At 35.9% G+C, this 10,260-nt stretch overlaps 1 protein-coding gene across 12 annotated transcripts; it reads right to left on the bottom strand.

The window, feature by feature from the left end:
• Positions 1 to 750: 750 nt before the first annotated feature.
• Positions 751 to 10,260, bottom strand: PRP39-2 (Tetratricopeptide repeat (TPR)-like superfamily protein). 12 transcript variants are annotated; one of them, XR_015789746.1, is made up of 14 exons: positions 10,088 to 10,242; positions 9,460 to 9,560; positions 8,762 to 8,991; positions 8,025 to 8,192; positions 7,451 to 7,826; positions 7,222 to 7,365; positions 6,502 to 6,660; positions 6,282 to 6,398; positions 5,947 to 6,027; positions 5,686 to 5,835; positions 2,499 to 4,115; positions 1,757 to 1,809; positions 1,575 to 1,625; positions 751 to 1,490 (listed from the first exon to the last, which is right to left on the bottom strand). XR_015789746.1 is itself a non-coding variant. In XM_088121735.1 (13 exons), exons 1-12 carry the CDS (start codon positions 10,161 to 10,163, stop codon positions 1,798 to 1,800), a joined length of 3,231 nt encoding a protein of 1,076 aa, XP_087977861.1. In that variant the 5' UTR covers positions 10,164 to 10,242; the 3' UTR covers positions 751 to 1,625; positions 1,757 to 1,797. The 12 variants fall into 12 exon arrangements, 6 of the variants coding, with proteins under 6 accessions (XP_087977861.1, XP_087977862.1, XP_087977863.1 ...); XR_015789744.1 differs by having other exon boundaries at positions 751 to 1,483; XR_015789748.1 differs by having other exon boundaries at positions 1,757 to 1,806; positions 10,088 to 10,241.

Here is a 10,260-nt window from a genome sequence, read left to right as displayed (position 1 = left end):
TGTATTTTGGTTGGTTAGTGATAAAAAACAAAAATATGGTTTTTAAGTATTTCCATATATGTTTTTTAAAGTAGTTTTGAAAATTGAAATAAAAAATTGTTCTAACTCATGTTTAGCAACATATTTGTAAACTAGTAGTTAGTTACAAAATATTTAATTTAATCTAAAATAATATTAATTAATTTATTAACATTTTTTTATAAATTTTGTATAATTATTTGTTTTATAATTTATAATATATTATATTTTTCATGTTTTAATTTAAATAAAAATAAAATAAGTTTATAACTTGAAATAATATATTTATAAAAAATATTATTTAAATTTTTAAATTTAATTATAAATTTTAAAGTTTCAAATTCAAAATCTAAAAGGTTAAGAATTCCACGTTAATAAAGGACAAAACTCATAGGTGGACTACTATTCAATTGGTTTTGTGATAGAAAATATTGATTCGAAAACATAAAAATCTTACTGTTTAGATTGCAGAATTCAAAAACAGTTTTAAAAAATAACTCTACCAATTGCATATTCACTTAATCAAATCTAAAAATAAGAGACAGAATTCAAATGAGCAACCATGCCCTTACTAATAACAAAAATTCAACCTACACCTGCACAAGTAAAGCAATACGTACACTAATTTTATGAACTCTCGTTGTTTAATAACTGGATAATCATTAGTGTCGGAAAAATAAAATAAAAAATGTTTATAAGAACGCAAAAATCAAAATGGTAAAACCATCGATGTGAAAACTAGCTAAAAAAAAAAGTATATTTGACCATTCTAAAAACTCATACCAAATCCATCGAAAAAAGCATAAACATCACAGCTGTAGTTCACTAATACAACAAATTTAAAATTTAGAATCTTTCGGAATAAGCAGCCAGGCAAGTTCCTGCTTTCCCTTTGACCACTTGCAATTGCTGCTTCACTAACCACATTCTTGACAGTTTTCAGAATAACTTCACACGTCTCAGTTCCTTTGTCTTGCTCTTGCCGAATTTTTCCAGAACTAAACCCTCTGCTGTGGGCAAAGAATTGGACACATGGCCTCAGCACCTAATTCTTCAGCATCGCCAATGAGAGTTGAGCAGACAGCCATGGCCCATCAAGGAACCATGGGCCAAGACTAATCCTTCGAGGGAATTGAAGAACTTGGTCCTGTTTCGATGGAAGATAGTCCATTACAACCTAACCTCTGCTGGAATGATTGGAGTTATTCATGCCTCTGCTTTGTCCTTTCAAACACTGAATCTTCAAATGATTTAAATGTCCCTAATACTGTTGGGTATATCAAGTTTATTTTGACCTGCCAACTTGAATGTGGCTCAATAGCTATCGGGTATCTACTCCTTATAGGTCGTAGGTCGGCTTAAATCCCTTCTCTTGTGCTTATGATGTAATATTTATCCCAAAAAGTTTACTTTTGACTTCCTTGATTTCTCTTTTCCATTCTCTTTCAGAAATGCAAGGCCAAACCTGCCATCTAGCTTTTTAGATTGCAGCTAATGTTAATGTACAAGACAAATAAGAAGAGAAGATGGAGGTATTGTAAAATTATGGACCCTACTTTGTAAACTTTTTCTCGCTGAAGATTCAGGAGTGAAGTAGACCATAAGCACTGCAGGTAAAATAAAATACTGTCAGTGCACTTTTTCAGACTGAATAAAAAATAATCCACGAGCTCCACCTTAACTTTCAATGCTACTGTCTACTGATTGGTTAGCTCAGCTGATGAGCTAATATACTTACCACAGACGCCTCAATTGGTAGCCCAGGTTACCACTATTTTGTCAAGAATCCTGCTATGTCAGAATACCACAGGTTAGATTGCCTAATATGATAGATCAATACAACAAGCTCATAACTTCAACATGCAAGGATTCCCAATTGGATACACCAGATGTGAAACTGGAATGCTAATTTCGTAAAGATTGGTCAATTGATAAACAACACTTTAGTATTTGGGTCACATGGCATGAAATAATCGATGATCATCGGCTACAGACAGGAGGAATGAGTAGTAAGATTCAGGGGATTGGAAAACAATTAAACTTTTCTTCATGAAATTATATATTATAAACTGTAAAACATCTATGATAGACTTGGATATCTTTGAATTTGATCAATTTAATTTTAATTACATGTCTACTCAACAATTTATAAAGTCAGCATGCAGGTTAGCCTTGAAAAGAACAGTTCGTGGTTATGTAACGGAACTTGAATACTGATGAAAGATAGAAAAACCATAGGGGCATATTAGAAATGCTCCTCAGTCCTCACTTTCATCACAAGAAAACTAAATCATAGCTTTGGTTTTTCAGTACTATGCCAATTATACTCAGGCTTCACAGGCAAATATGTTTAATTTGCAACAAATTCAACAAGAGGGAGGGGTGCAGAACAACCACCCCCCCCCCCCCCCCCCCCCCCCCAATAGATGGCAAATCCTCAGTGACATGGATAAACAGTTTATCTATACTCAGAAACATACCAGATGATCATGGCCACCAGTGTGCATCTGAATGGACAACGAAGAAATCTGCTTCATGTGTGGCTTTTGTTCTTCTTCCTCCAGTTCTTCTGGCTGATGCTCATGTTGTTGAAATAATTGCTGCTCTGTCTGGGAGACTGCTTGCGGCTGGAGGCTGAGTAAATGCTGCTGTTGCTGAGTTTGTTGCAATTGCTGCTGAATTTGATATTGCTGCTGTAATTGCACGTGCTCATAAGGATATTGTTGTTGAGACTGCAAATATTGATGTTGCATTTGCAGTTGCTGCTGGTGATACTGTTGCTGAAAAATCTGTGATTGTTGAAATTGCTGCTGCTGCAAAAGATACTGCTGCTGCTGCTGCTGGTAGTAATAATATTGCCACATCTGTTCATAGGTATGTGGGGCTTGACCACTCTGCCAATGACCATATTGCTCGTCATTTGGGGTAAGATATTGAGACTTCTCTTGAGTAAAACCTTGAGAAGGAAGTTGAGACTGAGAAGTAGTGGGGAAGTTCTGCTGCTGTGCAGATTGAATCTGATTGTGTTCTTGGCTGCTTCGTTCAATTTGTGGTTTTTGTGAAGCAATAGAATCAGAAGTATAATCTTGACCATCTGGTGCTTGACCAGATTTAGTTCCTTGGTAGTCTTGAGGAGAACCTTGCCACGTTCGATGAGGCCTTCTTCGTGAATGTCCCGGAAAATGGTGTTGGGATTCACGATGGAAGTTACCAGCATTACGTTTATGGTGCCATTTCCTATTTTCAGCTCCACGCATGTGAAACCGTGAAGGTTCTTGGGTGTGTATATGTTTATCATGACTCGGAGACGATGATGGACTAGCCACTTCATTAGAAATCCGGATGGAACCGGAAGATCTGATACCCAGTGGGTTGTGCATCAAAGCCCCTTCATCTGTATCGCTGACACTTTCACTAGACATGCTGTTTTCCAATGGAGCTTCCCCTTGGTGAGATGCTTTGGGGAGTAAATCTATTTTGTCATTATTCTTTGGGTTCAAAGAAAGATTCCCAATTGAAATATTTTTCAAGCTCTGTCCCAAACCATGACCATAGTCATCTTCTTTTGAGTTGTCCACAGGCATTGGTGATAATTCAACCCCATTTCCACCTTCTCCATAATGCTCAGGAACTTTTGGAGAAGTCTGCTGCACTCTTGCCTGTCCACTAATTTCAGCTTCTACAGAATTAATATGGTCAATTGTAGGCTCCTTCATATCGATATTGTGATTTCCGAGTGAGTAGGAAGTTGGTTCATTCCCATTGGCAGATTGGTCATTCTGGAAGTTTTGGCTTTCTAACGGAGACTGTTTATTGTCTTCTAAAGAGAGCTGAGTTGATGGATCAAAATCACCATCGTTGATTGGCTGGTTGGGTACAGTAGTATCTGCTGTTTGTTTTCCTCCCTTGGTAATTCTTAAGGCCTCTGTCCCTGGAATAGGGTCCTCATATGACATTGGTCTAATAGACTGTGGAAACAATTTTATATGCCGATTCCACACCTTCATTACATCATGGATGGTTCCACAAAGGTCAACTGCCTGCTGCCATAGAGAAGCGCTCAGTGCCAGATAAGTTAGCACGAACATAACCGTGTACTACAGATAAAGCACACAGCATCTGTTATGTACGTCAGATACAATATGAAAGTCATCAATAAGAAAGGAAATATAATAATATTGTATTTTTAAAAAGATATAGTTGCTCTTATGATCAGGACGGGTACTTTGATTTGGGACATTCAAGATAATATCGACTTCATTGAACTGAAACTGAAAGGAATTGGTTAGGTTGGAGCTATTGTTTTTAACATCCCCATCGCTTATTCCCTTTTTCTTTTATTTTATGAGATAGGAAATGAGATAATTTCATAGATACTTAGATGGTTATTTCCATTTCTAAAAACTTTCCGAAACAGCTATAAGGAACTTTTTGTGGTAAAGACTTAATGAAGAGGATGGAAGTAGATTACGGCCAAGCATGTTAGCAATCGGTTTGGTTGGTTTACAGGCAACAACTATCTCAGTTGCAGTAACTCCATGAACTTCATATCTAGTCACGAAATTCATGTGAGAATGGCTTCTTTCTCAAGGTTGGGGATGGAAGTAGAAGCAAACCTTGGCAAGATGGTTACCTCAAGATTTCTAATACCTTCCTTTGTCTTAAATTCACATTATAAGAGAATTTATGATATGTGGAATGGGAGCTTGGTCATAGAAGATATCTTAACAATGAAGAGACTACAGAGCGGCTCTGTTTCTTGATAAGTGGAGAATTGCGATAATTGTGTTACTGGTACCTAACCTTTTTCCTGAAATTCACTTTTCAGAAACTTTAAAATAGCCCAACAAGGTATTCTTTTAACTACTTTCTTGTGCGTTTGGAGAGCTTAGATTCCTAAGAAAATCAAAATTTTTCTTTGGACCTTGGTCCTTGAAAAACTCAATAGTTGTGGTTGAATCCAAAAGAGAGACCCAAATACAATTCTCTTCCATTAATAATTTTGAGAGAAATCTTAGGATTTGAGAAGACCTTTTAGCTCTTTCTTGTATACCTGCCTAAACTTTTCTACAACCAAGACTTTAATAACTTTATTCTGCATGGCTTTCTCAATGAAATGTTTCTTGGGGGAAAAAACGTTTGGCTGGAATACATCTAAAGGAAAGATTGCTTAGCACTCAATAGTGGTAAAAAAATAGATTATTTAACTTCTAGTTTAGGTCCCAAGTTTTTGTTTTTTTTTTTTTTGAAGGATCCTAGGTCACAAGTTAAATGATAGATAAGTACTGCATTGTGAATCACATTAAAAACAAACTGATAATTAAGCCCTCATGTGATAGCTATTCCGTTCTTTGTTTTCTGATTTTAAAAATTAAGCTTAGAAGCATTACTTTCACTTATCTGTTCCTTTATTTTGTATATGGTTTTTATAAACGTTTCCAAAATCTAGTCCAATTTTTTAAAACTAAAACAAGTAGTTTTCAAACTTGTTTTTGCTTTTGAAATTTGACTTAGGATTCAAATATGTTTTCAGGGGTGGTGAAACCCTTCCTAATAAAAGAATACAAAAACAAGCATAATTTTTAAAAACAGAAAACTAAAAACAAAGTGATTATCAAACCGCGTAGAAACATTTGTTTCTCATTAAAAGATCAAAGGAAATTTGACCTTTAAATACAGAGCTGAAATATCCTCTCTGTCTTGCTCGCTCCAGCCTTGAGATTCATCTTGAATGAGAGATATTGCATTAGCTACAATGGGATCAACTAAATTTATAAGCTTTGGTGCTCTGTGCATCATTACAAATTTTATAAGTTCCTGTAGAAGGGACAGAAGCCAAACATGAAGCTGAATAGAACTATGAAGCAGAAACTGAATTCAATCCCTTATATTAACCAGTAAAACTAGCTCCATAAGAAATATAAATACCTCGAGCAGTAATTTGCAGAGAGGTACATTTCTGATCCCATCTATTAAGACTTCCATAGCAGCATCTGCACTTCCTGTAATCTGTAAATCAAAGTTGGTAACTGCAAATCTAACAAGCATAACAAGAGAATTCTTGACCACAATAGAACAAATATAAAGAAGAAAAGTGTTTACAGATGAAGAACAGCAGACAATACAGAGGATCAAAGACATATAATACCAAACTTAAAGTCAGTTAAACCATACATTACCAGCAGGAATCATTTAAATATCTCCCAGAAAATTTTCAAATCTCCCCAAATAATCAACTTTTGTTGATTTCATAAATTTCATACCGTGTATTTAAGTCGAGAAAAATGAATATACAGAGATGGCAGAACATCCAATTTCTTCTTCATCAAAGCCATTTCCAGTGCTTCTCTGTAAACATTAAAAGCTGCTGTAGATTTTCCCTGCATCATTGAGAAGCAATAGTAGATCCCTAAGTCAATATTTAATCAAACCAAGTGAGTGCATGGAGTTAATTATATTCAACAACCAATCTGTTTCTCATACCATTCGTTTCTCCATATTAGCCTTCAATATAATATTTTCCACAAAGTTAGAATCTAAATCTGAATCTGCATCAAGCTGAAGAAAAGCAGAACGTGCACCAGATAAATCTCCTATTTGTTCCTTAAACCTTGAATTGAAGAGATGGATATCAGGAACTTTCTGCAACAAACACATAAGGATGGCCATAAGCATCACCAGTCATGTATAAAGCAATTGAGTCAAAGATTCCTATAAAGCGAGGAAGCAAAAGCTTCTAATATCCAATATAGCTAGACATTAAAACTTTATAAGAAGCTGGAGAGAATCACATTTTGATCAAAGAGTTACAAAAGCTTTTTCTAAATTTTTAGAGGGAGGTCATCAAGTAACGATCCTTGTCCTACCCATGTCAAAAAATAATAATAATTCTATTCTTAGCCTTCCAAAACTCCCAAAAAACCATGTAAACACCATTCCACCCAAAATATAACAGCCCTTTATTTAGTGGATAGGCACATAGATAAGTTCAAAGAGAAACCCTTCAACAAAAGGAGCATCGCTCATTAACAATCTTCCAAGGTTTCTCATGCTTACAAAGGAACAATCAAAGAACAGGCAATAAAAAGGTAAACAAGACAAGAGACTTTACTCATACAAGCAAACACAAGATTCATTGCAATAATAAATTACGATCATAAATATAGAACATAGAATACAATTCCCCATCATAAAAAGGTATACCTTAAGGAAAGTTTCTGTTGCACGCTCTAGAGCAAGCATTGCTATCTCTCTCCCACCCTTAGAATCCATAAACTCCGCATAGCGCATCCAAAACTCAGGATAATTAGCACAGGGAATTAAGCATCGCTCATAGAGTTTAACCGCCTGATAGAAAAGGGATCTTCAAATGAAACAAAAATAACCACAAGGAAAATGATGGTCTAAGCATCAGAATGATTCAAGACCATACCCAGTCAAAATCTCCATACATCTCAACAAAGTCCAGATAAGAATGCCAATTCTTCAGTTGATCAGCATCAAGTTTCTTTACATGAAAATATGTCCTCCTGATTTTACGCTCAAAGTGAACAACTTTTCCCTCCAGTTGACATGCTTCATCATAGAGTTTCTCTCCAGCATGCACATACTTCTCTAGTGCACTATACCTTGTCGTGGCATCAGTACACGTATCCAGTAGGTCTTTAATGACTGAAGCTACTTCAGAGTCTGTACAATAGATGGGGACTTCACCATCAGGCGAAGCTTCTAATTCCGTGTGCATAGAAGGATTGCACCCAGTGTCAGATTGGATACTCTCTTTGAGAGAAGCAGTCAACTTTCTAAAACTGACAGATGCAATACTGTCCATTAACTCTATTACTAAGTAAATGTACATCTAAGCAAGATATTGCATAACGCCAACAATATAGAAGGGAGACTTGCTTGCAGAAAAGTAACTCTTTTTCATGGCTTCCAGAATGTTCTATGATCTTCAACTTAATCATGTCAAGGAACCAAGAAGTATTAGAGAAAGAGCAACACACCTGCTGTGGTAATAAGACAACTTCTTGGTAGGAAATCTCAGAGTTTGGATGTAAATCAGAGCTAAAGAATCCCACTGCTGTTGAGATAGCTCAAACGCGATGTACTTGTCCCACAAGCTATAGCTTAAGTAGTCCTTTCCAACAAAGGATATTGCCCTCCTAAACAATCTGATAAATTTTGGAGTAATATCATTACTAAGTTTAGTTTTCTCCATTTGTTAAATCTGAAAAAAATAAAAACAGGAAGACTTGGAAAGGAAATGGACATGCAAAGTAGAGGCAGAAGAAAAGAAAAGCACCACAGGCTTTTTTTTTTTTCACCACAGGCATACTTGAAAAGTTAAAATATGCCAACAAGATAAAATTCTATGCAGTCCAGTGGGCACCCAGTTTTCATTTGCAGTAATAAAATTATCGATCAAAGGACAAAAGGGTTTTTATTTCAATCCCGCCAACACATGCATTTATATTGGGCGTTACCTTTTTGATTCACAGTTTGGAAACTCCTAGCACAGTACAAGGGACAAATGAATGTTAAAAGAACATATTATTCCTCCACTGCCTAGCACGAGGAAATCAACTAAATGAGAACAAAGGCCAAGATACAAACATAATCAATTAAATTCTACATTTACATCAAATAATCAGTCCTAGAAAACAAAATGGCATTTCAACCCATGCACGCCCTAAATCTCTAGATCATGCTATTTGTTGCTTCTACAGCTCACAGAAATTACCTACGAATGTCAGATGTATCTTCAAAAGCTGATATGCTGAAGCTACAGTAGTCAAACCAAATACTGACAGAGTAAGTTGCTGATTGAACTGCTTGTTCAAAGACTTGAACAGCCTTGTCAACAGAGCACAATCTTGTTTTAAGAGCTGCATACTTTCTCCAGTATCCATGGCACAGAGGAAACTCAGACAAGAAGGAATCATATACCAAAGATATTTTATCAATGTCATCCTGCATTTATAGTAAATAACATATCGGGCTGAGAAATCCAACAAACCGCAGAAATAAATGGACTAAAATTCCAAGTAATGGCTGGAGTTATGAAGATAAACATATAATAGTGTGTAACTGTAAAAAGTAAGTCAATTGTACAAGATAGCCGAAAATGAGTCCCAAGTTTATTTCATTACAGTCAATCAAGAAATAAATATCTTCTACCAGAAGAAATGGTATCATGTGGACCTGTGGTTCAAACTTCAGCATGAAAACAAATAACTAAACGGCTTAAAACCGATATCAATATGCTTTGAATAATTCAGACAGAAGAAAAGATAATTTGGTCGTAAAAGCGATGTTCGCACCATTAAAGTGCTATGTGCAAGCAAGTGAACAAAAAATTGAGGTTTATAACTCCCTGAAAGATTCGGTTTATAAGATGCAGCTCAACGGCCCACGAAACCCTTTTGGAGAAAAACTTACAGGATACTTTTTCTCAGTCTCCGAAATAAGCGAAGTCCAATCATCAAAATCTAATCCTCGTCTGGGAACACCTTCATGAAGTTTGGACTCATCTAAACCAACTGCATAAAGAAACAAATATTTAGCAGCCATAACACTAAAAATCCTCAAGTTTCTCTGGAAAAATAAACAACTAAGAGTTGAAATCGAACTTCAGCAAAAGTTTCGAATTTCTTTAAATAAAGCGAGAAACACGCAACGCTGTGGGCTATTTACATCTCAGATATGAAACCATATTTCGAGCTTATAGCAGAAATAGATTAAGTCCAATGACTAGCGGCTCCCATTTTCCACCCCACCACCAATTAAAAGTGGAGAGGAAAATGTGAAAAACTTCTTATACACACTGCACGAAATCTATCGACCTTTTAGAGCTGTAATATAAACAAATACAAGAAAACCCCATTCCCTTTGTATACAATAAATTGCTTACTCCGGACTGCTACAATCTCAAGCTAGAGCATACACTTATTTTCAGTTAAGGAGAGAACACCTTTAGAATAACTCTTTCTGCAGTAGAATACGGCATGGGCTCAAGAAAACGATAATTTTTAAGATGAATTTTGGAGAGAAAGGTAACTGTTTGTACATAAAGCGCACACCTGCGGATTCGGATTCAATTGGTTGAGCTTTTGTGGTGGAATTATCGAGAAGTTGAATGTCATTTGCCATGGCAATGACTCTGCTTTGGCATAACAATCAGACGAACGAGACTAGCAGAATCACCGAAACGTAACGAAAAGGACCTCAATACCCCAATAC

This window comes from Momordica charantia (assembly GCF_013281855.1).
Source record: "Momordica charantia cultivar OHB3-1 chromosome 3 unlocalized genomic scaffold, Mcharantia_2.0 BLBB01000003.1, whole genome shotgun sequence".
Taxonomy (NCBI): domain Eukaryota; kingdom Viridiplantae; phylum Streptophyta; class Magnoliopsida; order Cucurbitales; family Cucurbitaceae; genus Momordica; species Momordica charantia.
The sequence above is the reverse complement of the archived record's forward strand: the minus strand, read 5'-3'. Positions and strand labels throughout refer to the sequence as shown.

Coding starts and splice junctions, on each gene's coding strand:
- PRP39-2 (XM_088121734.1), bottom strand. CDS start 10,163: ATGACATTCAACTTCTCGATAATTCCACCACAAAAGCTCAACCAATTG. Junction 8,193..8,761: donor GATACATCTGACATTCGTAG/GTAATTTCTGTG, acceptor AAAATTTATCAG/ATTGTTTAGGAGGGCAATAT. Junction 6,399..6,501: donor CTAATATGGAGAAACGAATG/GTATGAGAAACA, acceptor TCAATGATGCAG/GGAAAATCTACAGCAGCTTT.